The 11,369-nt window shown below is 68.5% G+C and overlaps 4 protein-coding genes across 7 annotated transcripts in view; 2 read left to right on the top strand and 2 right to left on the bottom strand.

The window, feature by feature from the left end:
• PMF1 (polyamine modulated factor 1) overlaps nt 1-1,403 on the top strand; it is a 14,253-nt gene extending 12,850 nt beyond the window's left edge. Inside the window, exon 5 of the mRNA XM_059413676.1 lies at nt 927-1,403. Coding sequence (XP_059269659.1) covers nt 927-980 — 54 coding nt within the window. The 3' untranslated portion in view covers nt 981-1,403. The remainder of the gene's footprint in view (nt 1-926) is intronic.
• A 94-nt stretch (nt 1,404-1,497) lies between these two features.
• BGLAP (bone gamma-carboxyglutamate protein) lies at nt 1,498-3,443 on the top strand. Of its 4 annotated transcripts, none has more exons than XM_059413679.1 (5): nt 1,498-1,679; nt 2,082-2,190; nt 2,867-2,905; nt 2,988-3,057; nt 3,170-3,443. In XM_059413679.1, the coding sequence occupies exons 1-5, from the start codon at nt 1,677-1,679 to the stop codon at nt 3,297-3,299; spliced, it is 351 nt and encodes a 116-aa protein (XP_059269662.1). In that variant the 5' UTR covers nt 1,498-1,676; the 3' UTR covers nt 3,300-3,443. The 4 variants fall into 4 exon arrangements, with proteins under 4 accessions (XP_059269662.1, XP_059269661.1, XP_059269660.1 ...); XM_059413678.1 differs by having other exon boundaries at nt 2,004-2,190; XM_059413677.1 differs by having other exon boundaries at nt 1,498-2,190.
• Nucleotides 3,444-3,535: 92 nt separating this feature from the next.
• PAQR6 (progestin and adipoQ receptor family member 6) lies at nt 3,536-7,363 on the bottom strand. The gene is made up of 8 exons (XM_059413672.1): nt 7,157-7,363; nt 6,521-6,597; nt 5,995-6,122; nt 5,686-5,891; nt 5,435-5,561; nt 4,946-5,042; nt 4,703-4,853; nt 3,536-4,425 (listed from the first exon to the last, which is right to left on the bottom strand). The coding sequence occupies exons 2-8, from the start codon at nt 6,569-6,571 to the stop codon at nt 4,151-4,153; spliced, it is 1,035 nt and encodes a 344-aa protein (XP_059269655.1). The 5' UTR covers nt 6,572-6,597; nt 7,157-7,363; the 3' UTR covers nt 3,536-4,150.
• Nucleotides 7,364-8,659: 1,296 nt separating this feature from the next.
• SMG5 (SMG5 nonsense mediated mRNA decay factor) overlaps nt 8,660-11,369 on the bottom strand; it is a 24,647-nt gene continuing 21,937 nt past the window's right edge. Inside the window, exons 20-22 of the mRNA XM_059413664.1 lie at nt 10,585-10,659; nt 10,105-10,243; nt 8,660-9,996 (exon numbers count right to left, since the gene is read on the bottom strand). Coding sequence (XP_059269647.1) covers nt 9,913-9,996; nt 10,105-10,243; nt 10,585-10,659 — 298 coding nt within the window. The 3' untranslated portion in view covers nt 8,660-9,912. The remainder of the gene's footprint in view (nt 9,997-10,104; nt 10,244-10,584; nt 10,660-11,369) is intronic.

The raw sequence follows: 11,369 nt of genomic DNA, 5'->3' as shown, positions 1-11,369 counted from the left end.
CCCCCCCCCCCGCCCTGCAGTCAGCAGAGTCTGCTTGGGATTCCCTCCCCCCCGCCCCCCTCCCCCTCAGAGCGGCTCCAGTCCAGGGCTGTGGGCACCACTGCTGGGCTCGCTCCGTCACTCAGACGCGCAGCCCGTCTTTACTCGTAACCACTTGCGGGTTCCCGGGGCAGGCCTTCCTGTTCCATTCCTCGCCACAGTGGGTCCCCACATCCCAGGCTCCCGGGTCCCGGAGCCTCGGAGGCTGCAGCAGGAGCCGGCCAGTGGCTTGCTCGCTTCCCTCCTGCCCTCACCCCCTCCCTGGCTCTGGGGCACTGGGCAGCAGGTACCCACAGGGTCCTGACCCGGGCCTCCTTGGGGGCACCCTGCTGAGTCGTCAGGCAGTGTGCTCCCCGCCACTGCCACTCTGTCCCCACGAGGCCATGGCTCACTCTCCTGTCTGGAGCCCGACTTCCATACCGGCCAGCCCTGATGTTCAGAGCTGCTGTGTTCAGAGCGGGGCGCACAGCCCCTGCTCAGAGCCACAGCAGCCCCAACGCAGCCAGAGAGCCCCACTGTGTGGGCGGTGGGTGCCCTGGTGAGCTGGTGCGTGACTCCGTGTGGCACCCGCAGGGCTGTCCGTGTCACAGCCCATGGCCCAGCTGCGACCCTGCTAGTGTCAGGGGACACTTGGGGGCCCTTAGTCATGCTGGGCGCTGCTCTGGGGAGGCCCAGCCTCGGTGGCCACAACCGCCAGCCTGCCTCAAACACTAGCTGAGTAGGGGACACCTTCCACAGAGGTCTTTGCCTGCCCCTCCCTTGCTGGGCCTGTGACCTGAGCCGAGACCCCTTCCGTGTCGCTGGGGGAAAGAGGCCTGGGGTCAGGCCGAGTGGAGGGGAAGGTTTATGGTTTCTCCTGGGCTGTGTGTCCCCTCTGCTGCTGCCAGGCCCTGCACAGAGAACAGAAGGAGCTGCTGGGCGTGCTGGGGGAGCCCGAGTGAGGAGGCGGCCACCGGACCAGGAACAGAGGGCAGTCGAGGGCCAGGGCCAGGGCCGGCTGCCCCTGAGAACCAGTGAAGTGGTGGCCAGTCCCTGAGTGCGGATGGAATTAGCCGGAGGATGACGCCTGACCAGCCCTTCTGCGTTGGGGGCTCCCTTGAGGTCACACACACACACACCTTCAGACCCTTCCCTGTTCTCTTCGGACGCGAGGGCTGTCGGCCAGCACCCACGCCGGGAATCAGGCCCCAGGCTCTCTGTCCTGCAGGTCGGAGCCAGCCGCCTGCCCCGCCCGTTCCGGAGCCCCCCCGGACCTGGCCCGGGGCATCTGTGTTCGGGCCGCCCTGATTGCCCCCTTGCCAGCCAGCCCCAGGGCCCTTGCCATGTTCTCCCCACATCCGTAAATAAACCTCCTCCGCTTCCTACACTGTAATCTGCGAGGACGCTTCCTCCGCGGGCCTCTCCCAGCCTCTCCCAGTCTCTCCAGGGTCCAGGCCCCGCCGCGAGGCCCCTCCGAGCTGCTCTGAGAGCCTCCAGGCCGGGGCGGGCTGGTGGGGGCGCCGCTGACCACCGCATGTCCCGTGCAGGGAGGCAGCAAAGCCCCTCGACCCGGAGACCGGGACCCCAGGGCCAGCCCTTGTCTGCCACCCGGGTTCACTGTGACGGGGGCCCCAGGCAGGCCTCCCTCCATCTGGCACATGGTGAGCGCCTGCGCACACGCACACACGCGCCGACGGGCAGGTCTTCTGACCGGCGGGTGAAGTGGATGCGTACACGTGGGGCACAGAAAAAGCCCCCCGGATGCTTGGCTGGGGGCACTAGAGACACACGGGCAGATATCGAGGGACCCTTGCTGGCTGCCCGGAGCCCAGCAGGGCTGCGGCATTCACACGGGAGACCCCCTCCCGCCCCGCTGCAGGCCGCAGGGTGGGCAGCGAGGCGGCATGAGGGCACCCTTTCCCCATCCTCTCCAGGCTGGACTGGGGGGTTGTGGCCCTCAGGGGTGCTGGGGTGGGGTTTTGCAGGCCGGACGTCTGTCTCGGAAGACCGGTCCCCATTGTGAACCCCGAGGAGAGGACCAGAGAGCCTCCATCTCCTCACAGGCCCTGTCTGTGCCCCTGCGAGGGGCTCCGGGCGAGGGTCCCCAGCACCCCTACATCAGGCCCGCCATGGACGTCCCTGTGGGGATGGGCACTTCCGCCCTGCCTTGGGGTGAGTGAGGGCATCGCTGCCTCGGGCTCCCCCTCCCTGGGGTTTGGCTCCTGCCCTTGGCTGGTGGTGCAAATCACAGGCTTCCAGAGGCAGCCCGGCTCTCCCGGAGCCTATTTTAGACCTGGAGCCCCCCTCTCTCCCCCGGCTCCCCCGCCCCGGCCTGGCCCACTGGTGCTCAAACTGAGGCTGGAGCCGGGGGACTTGGGGTGCGCCCCCTGGGGAGGGGCCGGGCCTGCCCAGGCAGCTCCAGTTCCAACCACAACATCCTTCGGGGTTTGGCCTTTAGAGCTGGGGCAGATGACTCCCACACGGCCCTGGCACAGTCCCCTGGGACCCGCCCACGACATGGGGGGCGCCCCCCTCGCCTGCGGGGCTCAACTAGGAGTATAAGTGGCGCGGGTGCTGGCCGCGGCGAGAGACAGACCAACTGAGGCCCAGCAGCCCCGCAGCCGCTCACGGACACAGACAGGACAGACCGGCCATGAGGCCCGTGACGGCCCTCACCCTGCTGGCCCTGGCTGCGCTCTGCCTGGCGGGCCTGGCCGGTGAGTGGCCCGCCGGCCCCAGCCTCCCCTCCCCTCCCTGCTGCTCACCCAGCCGCCCCCCCTCCTATGGGCTCTGTCCTGGGGGTGGGGGCCGGGACGAGCAGGGCTGAACCAGACCCTCTCCCCTGCAGATGCGAAGCCCAGCGGTGCAGAGTCCCGCAGAGGAGCAGGTATGAGGCAGGGCCCGTGGGGGGGTGCGCGTGTCACCCCGCAGGCCCCGAGCCCCCTGACGCCCGCCTCTGTGCCCCACAGCCTTCGTGGCCAAGCGGGAGGGCAGCGAGGTGGTGAGGAGGCTCCGGCGCTACCTGGACCCCGGGCTGGGGTGAGTGCTGTCCGGGGCCCCGTGGCTCCAGACCGGGCCCGGGGACGCGTGGGGAGCCCCAGGGCCGTGGGCGCTGCGCCTGGAGGCTGATGCCTCTCTCTCGGTGCGCCAGAGCCCCCGCCCCCTACCCGGACCCCCTGGAGCCCAAGAGGGAAGTCTGCGAGCTCAACCCGGACTGCGACGAGCTGGCTGACCACATCGGCTTCCAGGACGCTTACCGGCGCTTCTACGGCACGGCCTAGAGCAGGCACCCTGATGGCCCTGGCCAGCTGGCAGCCCTCCCCGCCTCCCCCCCGCACCCCCCCTCTCTCCTCACCTCCCGTCCCGCAAGGGTGGGGTCCCCATCATCCCGCTGCTCCAGAATAAACTCCGGAAGAGGAACTGGGGCCGTGATTCTTTGTCTGTCTGTGGGGTTTTGGGGGGCGGTGTGGAGGGGGTGGGGAGGCAGGCCTTTTCAGTCTCAGTGCTCCCCCAGATCTGCCGTTGACTGGTTTATTTGGAAGCATCGAAGGGAGCTTTCTAAAGGTTTAATTATTAGGGTCCCCCCTCTAGCCCAGCACCCCTCCCCCCACCCAGGACACCCACTTCTGTGGAAGACCCGAAGGCCTGGACAGCTGGAGCGCGTGGCTGTGCGGGGGACAGCCTCTTCCCCGAGGGCAGAGAGCCCTGGTGGGTCTGCAGGCCGAGCGTGCGGGGTCGGGGGTCTAGGTTAGTCCTGTTAGTGCTTCCCCGGGCTTGGCAGAGACTCGCAGCCAGAAACGGGACCAGGTGTCAGGGCCTCAGCACCTCCCCGTCGCCAGCCTTCAGCTGCGGCCTGGCACTCGCGCTGCCCCTCTCCGACCCTCAGCACTTCCCCGGCCCCGCTGAGCACACCGTCACTGCCCCTCTTGCTTGCCGCCGGCAGCAGCGCCTGGCCCTTTTGGCTCCTCTGCCCTCTCTCCGCAGCCGCTCTGGCCCTTTTGGCTCCTCTGCCCTCTCTCCGCAGCCGCTCTCGCTCCAGGCTTCCATGTGCCCCGCCCATCAGGCCTGGGCTCCTCCCCAGCACCAAGGCCTGGCCTCCGCCTTCCCCCAGGGCAGGCTCAGAGATGGGGCCTCACTGCTGTCTGGCCTTCATACCCCCCTCCAGGGGGCCGCCCTGCACCAGGGGGCAGGTGCTGGGGGCCCGAAACAGGGAGCTTGTGAAGGCAGCAATGATGAGCAGGTTCCCGGCCACCGCCAGGCCCAGCACGGCCACCGTGCCCGCCAGGCCCACGGGGGGCTCCTGCGTGGCCAGCCAGGCTCGGCGAGATCCCATGTCAGCCAGCACGGCCTCCAGCTGGAAGTGTGTGCCCAGCACGGCACAGATGTGGAAGAGCTGGTGGCTGTGGCCTGTGGGGGGCGGGCAGCTCAGGGCACAGACTCCGTTCCCAGGGCCACCGTGACTACCTCCTGCTCTGGGCGGGCTGCTCCCCTAAACGGGGACTAAGAAAACCTAGAAGGCCCCCGGTCCCCGTGCTGCTGGTTCCACTGTTATGTGGGGAGGGGGTGCGCCTGGACCCTGGGTGCTCTCCCTGGCTGCGGTACCCCGTTCCTCGGTTCGCTCTGTGCTCTGGGACGCTGTCTCCCCTCACCCCTTCCTGGATGGGCACCAGTCTTGAGCTCTCACCGATGTAGTCGAAGCGTCCCGGGGCCAGCCGCTCGGGCAGGTGGGAGGCGAAGAGGAAGCCCGTGAGCAGGGCGCACAGCAGGTGGTAGCCGTGGCTGGCGCTCAGCGCGTCCTGCCCGCAGCCGGGGCCCCTGTCCCAGCACAGTCCGAGCTGGCAGAAGACAGACAAGCGGAGCTGCCGGGAGGGCCTTCGGGAGTGAGGGTCTGGGGAGCAGGGAGGGCAGGAGCCCTGGGCTCCCTTACCCGGTAGAAGAGAGGGAGGTTGTCAAACAGGAAGGGGTAGGCGAAGGCGGCCGTGCGGAGGACCTTACTGAGCCCAGGGCTCTCCAGCTCGGGGAACCTGAGGGAGGGAAAGGCTAGTCACCACCCTTGCTGGCGGTGGTCACTGAAGGTCAGGGGTCCTTTGGCCAAGATGGACTGTCACTAGCTTAGTGGCCATGAAAGCCCTTAGGGCCTGGGAGCCTCTGTAAGTGACCACACCCGTGAAGGCGGTGGACACCCGCCCGCCCGCCGCTCCAGGGTGGCCGTGAGAATCCAAGGAGACGGGGCAGGTTTGGTGCTGGGGGAGCGACACCGGAGGAGTCCTCAGCTCCTCAGTAAGCTGGGCCATTGTTACTCATGTCGATCAAGAGCCCCAGGCGCAGGTAGCCATCGCTGGCCTCCGGTGTGTCTCGGGCCTCCAGCTGTGTCCTGTCCCCCCGCCTTCCCCCTCCGCACTGGCGGGAAACCCACCGGGAGTAGCAGGAGAGGCCGGTGCACAGGAAGGAATTGAGCGCGGCAGCAGGCACGAAGAGCCGGTGCAGGCGGCTGTGCAGCCAGGAGGCCGGCATGGAGTAGGCGGCGTAGGGGAAAGCACAGCCTGGGGAGCAAGGGGGCGGGGCTGGAGCTGACGTATCCAGGGCGCGCCCGCTCGGCCCCGCCCCCAGAGCCTGCCGGCCCCGCCCCGGAGCGCTCCGGCCCCGCCCCCGCCCCGCGGGGCTCACCCAGGCTGTAGAGGCTGAGCGCGCCGTAGTCCAGGAAGTAGCAGATGTGGCGCGCGCGGGGCGACATGGAGCTGAAGGTGTGCGCGCAGCACGACGCGAAGGGGTAGAGGCAGGCGGGCAGCAGGAAGACGAGCAGCGGCCGGTGGTACGGCTCCGCGCGGAAGCCCGGAGCCCCCGCCAGCGCCAGCAGGCGCCACACGAAGTACCTGCGGCCGGCAGGTGCTCAGGCCCGCCGCCCACCCGCCGCGCCCGCGGGCCCCGCGGCCCCTGCCCCTCCCCCCCCGGGGACCCCGTCGAGGCGCCGCTCACCAGGTGGGCAGGAAGTGAGTCCAGATGTTGGCCGTCTCGTTGGTCATCTGGAAGGAGCTGAGGACGCAGTCCCGGGCCGAGCTGCTGGGGCGGCGATAGCCAGACAAGATGCCGTCCTCCCAGAACACCTGTGCGGGGCCCGGTGGGGCACAAGGTCGGGGGGCGCCACTGGGCCCGCCCTTCTCTCCGCGAGAGACCTCCGCAAGCGGCGTCGAAGAGACTGGGCTGGAGGTCACTCCCGCCCCAAAGCCAAGCCAACTCAGAGCCCCGCCTTACCGCGTCCCAAATACCCAGAGAGCGGAGGAGAAAGCCGGGAGGCAGTGGGAAGGGGACCAGAGGGGAGGGGTGAGGTGGGGCGGGGAGAAGGGACTCTGGGTGGACGAGCATCCTGGGCTCTGGGGAGGGGTCGCCAGCAGGTTCCTTAGACAGCAGAGGGTTGCGTGCAGGAAGGAGCCCCCCACACCCACGCCCAGCCGCTCAGAAGGGGAAGCCTGGGGACGGGGAGCTGGTGGGTCAAGCCCCTCACCCGAGGGACCTGGTGGACTCGGAGGAGCTGGGGCAGCTTGAGACTGAGCATGGTGGCCCGGCACCTCCACCCGTGACCTAGAGACAAAGCGCGGGGTGAGGGCATCAGGTGTCTGCCCCCATCCTGGGCCCCTTCCCACCCCAGGCAGGCCGGGCCTGGCCACCCGGAGCCGGAGTGCGCTGTGCCCGCAGGTGCGCGCGGGAGCTGGCGTCCTCCGTCATACCACGTGCCCCCGTCCCCGCCTGGGGCGTTCGGTTCTCGAGTGAGAGGGGCTGCTCAGTTTCAGCCCGGGACAGACAGTGCAGGGCGCTCCCCCGCGCGAAGGCAGCCCGGGTTAGTAGTCCCAAACCCCGGACCCGGGTCCCCAGCCCCCCGTTTCCGTCTCTGCGGAAGCCTGAGTCAGGGAGGTCAGTGCCGAGAGCATCCGCGCACCCCCCGCCCCGCCCCAGAACGCCCCCTGGCCCGCGGAGCCCCGCCGAGCACAGAAACTGACCGCGCTCGCCCAGAGCTCGGGGAGAGGCCGGATGGCCGCGGGAGTCGCAACGAATCAGGGCGAGCCTGGCTCTTCTCTAAAGACTACACATGTGCCCCGGGGGTCCCCGACCCTCCTGAGCCCCGTACCCCTCAGCTCCAGACCTGGGCTCTGCCTCCGGGTGGCTGCGGCCCCGCGGCCCCTCCTGCCTCGCCCAGGCAAATTCCTTGGCACCACTGGAGGGGCTGGGCCAGCCGGCGGGTGGAGCTGCCCCGGGGGAGGGAGAGGAGGACCCTCCCCCTCCCCCAGCCAAAACAGCGCGGCAACAATAGTCCTGCCCCGTCCCTCTTCCTGCCTCCCGCGCGGCGGCTCACTCCGGGCCTCACCGCCAGCCGGCCCCGGGCCTCTGCTCCTGCCGGGCTCTGCTGCTGACCTGGGTGCTGGGGACCCTGCTGGGCGGAGGCAGACCCGGTCTCTAGTCCCTCTGGCCTGGCTTTTAGATGAGGCCTCCCCGGTCCCGTAGCCCCTCCCAGGAGTGGGATGGGGGTGATCTGACCCATCCTGCGCGCTGCCCACCTCCCTGGGGACGGGTGGAGGTGGAGATGCTGGGGCCTAGCTCCCTTTGGGGTCCCTTCCCTTAACGGTAGGGTTTGGGGTCTCTGGAGGGCTGTGTGCAGTAGCCATTTAAACAGAAGAGGGGTCTGGAGCAGGCGCTACTCCTCTGGTCCCCCAGAGCAGGTGTCACACCCCAGGCTTACCCAGAGCGTGGCCGGCGCTCCCCACCCGGTGGGTCAGCAGGCCCGGGGCTCCTCAGGCAGAGTCCCAGGCTCCTGCCAGCCAAGTTGACAGGAGGGAGAGAGCAGCGGGCAGGCGGGCCAGGCCTGGGCGGGGAGTGAGACAAAGGGGAACCAGGGAACAATCCCAGCCTTGTCCAGCCCCCAGGGAGCAGCGCGGGGTGGCCCAACCCCATTAGCAGGCCGCTCACTCGGCCTCCTGCACACAGCCAGCCCCTCCGGCTTGACCCAAGCCCATGGACATCAGACTGGCCACACCAGGCTAGAGCCAGCCCGGACTTGGCCAGGGCGGCATGGCACCCTCCTCAGACCAGGGGGCGCGCCAGGGGTCCAGGTTCTGCCATGAGCAGGGCGGTGGGGGCAGGGGGACGCCTGGGCTCGGGAACCCAAATCCTGACTTGTGACCTCAGAAAGCACCTCTCGCTGAGCCTGGGTGCTGGGCAGAGTCCAGAGTGAACGCCTCCAGGAAATGGGGCTGAACCACAAGGGAATGGCCACTCCTGTTTATCCCCAGACACACCAGACGCTCCAGTCCTTGCTGGGGGCCAAGGGCTGAGGCCCCAGAGGCTGGTGTCCGGGCCCCCACGCACGCCCCCCGCCCCCGTGGAAGAGCTTCAGCCCTGCTCATGGGACCCAGCTGGAGGCCATGCATCGCCCGCCCCACTGGAGCTGCTGTCCTTGCTGGAGCTCCCGCCAGCACCCCTGCAAAGCCACGAGCCGCTCACAGGGCCACGGAACTTGACGGAGTCTTCCACAAAACCATCCCTGGGTTCTTGCTTTGAGGGGTTCACCTCGAAGAAACTTTCTGCAAACGCCAGGAAGAAAGTGCCAACATCCCAATACAACCGGACACAATGGCACCAGGAGACGGGGTTGGGCTTCGAGGGGTCTTTATTAAGTGACGCTTTAGTCTCAGTCTTTGCCAAGGCCTGGGAGGGGGGTGACCCCGCTGCCCCAGGTTGTCCCAGATGTGCTGTCTTAGAGGAAGGAGGCAAGAAGCCTGCTTTCCTCTGAGAACAGCCCGGGAAGCTAGGCTAGCGCTGGGGTGGGGGGCACAGAGCCAAGACCCCCGGCACCCCCCCACCCCTGGCCGAGCTCCTGGCCAGCCCCAGGGCAAGGGGCCAAAGCCTTCCGGACAGCCTGTGCCCGCTGCAAAGCCCGCTGCCCTGAGCGATTCCCGATCCCGGCTCCCACGTTCACCTTGCCCCTCGCTGCGCGCAAGTGAACCCCATGCTCCGCCCCAGCGGGCCAGCAGCCCCTGGCCGGGCAGCTCTAAGGGCCTCTCCCTCCTGCCGCCCATCTCCATGCAGGCCTCTCCCGGCCTCCCACCGCTCCCCTCTTCTCTTCCTGGCATCACACTCTGCCCCCACGCAGGTGCCACCACTGTGGGGCTGGGGGCCCCAGAGACCCTCCCTGGCCTGCGGGCCAGACGGCCGACAGACAGAGTGACCTGCTCGGGGCCCTGGGAGCCAGGCAAACGCAGAGCGGAAGCAGAAGTGGGGCAGCAGGAGGGGGCGAGCCCTGGCCCTCCTCTTGGTGCTGGCAGCTCCGGGCCCCTCTTCTGGAAGAGTCCCCAAGGCTCCAGAGCTGCCTTGCCCGCACAAAGGGAGAGGACGGGCGGTCCTCCAGGAGAGGAAGGGTCCGCAGAGAACTACCCACGTGTCTGGTGTTACCCAATTCTCCCCCGCCCCGCTCCAGAGGGTGCGGACTCCCGGCGCCAATCACCGGGCATCCTGAGTGAGAAGACGGGCCCTCCTGCTGGCCCTTCCCCTCAGAGGTCCACAAAGCTCTCCGATGGAGCGCAGACGCCCACGCCTGCCCCTGCCCCTGAGGACAGCGGTGGGCTGAGGCGGAAGGGCTGGCTGGGGGCCCCCAGGCCTCTCCTGCTCCCAGCACTTCCCTCACGTTCCTGACGTCATCGTGGCGACAGGGAGACCGCCCTCTCGGCCGGCTCCGGGCCCTCCCTGCCGCTCTCGGGCCCTCCCTGTGGCCTGCGCGGCTGGGCTTCCTTCCTGCGTGCGTGTGTGCGTCTGCGTGTGCTGGGGTGACTACAGGTGGTGGTCCTGGCTGCCAGGGAGGGCAGGAGAGATCTGGACGCAGCCCCACTGTAGGGCGTGGGGTCCGTCTCAACCAATCTCCTTCCACTGCTTGTACAAGTCCAGAACATTCTTGATGTCCACACTGGCGTGTGCAGCGGCCTGCAGGGCTGCCTGAGGGATGGTGGAAGCGACAAGCAAGCGCATGGAGTGGTCTGAGGAGGACGTCGGCCCGGGTACCTCCCCCCCGCTCACCCCCATCCTGCTGCCTGGCGGACCGACCTGCATAGGGCCTGAGAGCACACTGGGGTTGTCCAGCGGAAGGCCTGTGATGATGGTCACCATGCCGCTGGGGTCCTCCTCACCCGCCCCCTGGGCCAGAGTCAGTTGTTTGCAGCTGTCCAGGATCTTATACAGGGTCCTGGTAGGGAGGAAGAGGAGGCAAGCCAAGCCATAGTGTGAGGGCAGCCCGCGTACCAGCAACCCCAGAAGCTGGGGACTGGGGAGGGCAGCAGGAGCACACACAGGAGAAACCAGGCAGAGAGGGACAGTGGTTCTAGAGAGTGTCGCATGGGGACTGGGTAAAGGGACACTAAGCAGGGACACCAAGGGGCTGTGGGGCTGGGGCTACTTCTCCCTCCCACGGGACAGGCACAGGAGGCCCTGGCGGGTTAAGCATGGCCCCAGGCTGGTCCCACCAGCCGCTGCAGCACCGTCCAGCCCGAGAGGTGGGGAGAGCAGCGAGGCGGGGCCGGCGTTTACCAGGCGTCCGCATCCTGCCGCTTCAACTTGTGCCGCTCGAAGCTCTTCCCCACCTCTTTCTGGCAGCGAATGTACCTGCAGCAGGGGGAGGGGGTCAGAGGAGGCAGGGCACCTCCCCTAAAGCACCTCCCTGTGTCCCAGGGGAGCGGAGGGGCACCTCGCTCCCATCAGGGCTCTGTTTGGAGCCATTTCTAAGGAGCTTCCTGCCCCCCCCCCCCCCCCCCCCCCCCGCCAAGCTGGGCTCGCTTTTCCTCCCGATAACATCGATCCCTTGGTTCCTCCCGGGGGAGGAGCTGGGAAGGGAGGAGCAGCAGATGCTTTTCAAGTCAGGGCTTCTGGAGACAGGGTCCAAACAAGCAGGCTTTGTGTGGCTTCCTGGCCGGGCAGGGGCCGATGCCGCCGGGACGCCGGGGCGCCGGAGCCAGCTTGTCCCTCTGCTGCACCCACTGCCCGTGGCTCTCCCAGCCTGGAGCCCCGAAGGGAGGGCCTGAGCGGGGCTCAGCAGTCGCCGCCTGGCTGCGCAGGTGAAGGCACTCCCACCCCAGGAGCCCTGATCGCGGACAGACCCCACAGGACCGACCCCACAGCGGCAGCCCACAGCGGCAGCTGGGAGCCGGAGGGGTGGGGGTGTGTGTGGGGGTGCTGCCCCAGCTCCCTGACGACGCTCACCTCCCGTCTGCCCAGAGACAGAGACGACAGCCTGGGTGGTCTGACAACAGCCCCCCACCCCGCATCCACAGCTGAGACCCTGACTTGTCGTCCTATCTCTGTCCCCTCCCCCCGCC

The sequence above is a fragment of the Mustela nigripes genome, chromosome 10 (assembly GCF_022355385.1).
Source record: "Mustela nigripes isolate SB6536 chromosome 10, MUSNIG.SB6536, whole genome shotgun sequence".
Taxonomy (NCBI): Eukaryota; Metazoa; Chordata; class Mammalia; order Carnivora; family Mustelidae; genus Mustela; species Mustela nigripes.
Note: the sequence above shows the minus strand (reverse complement) of the source record. Positions and strands in the feature narration are given on the sequence as shown.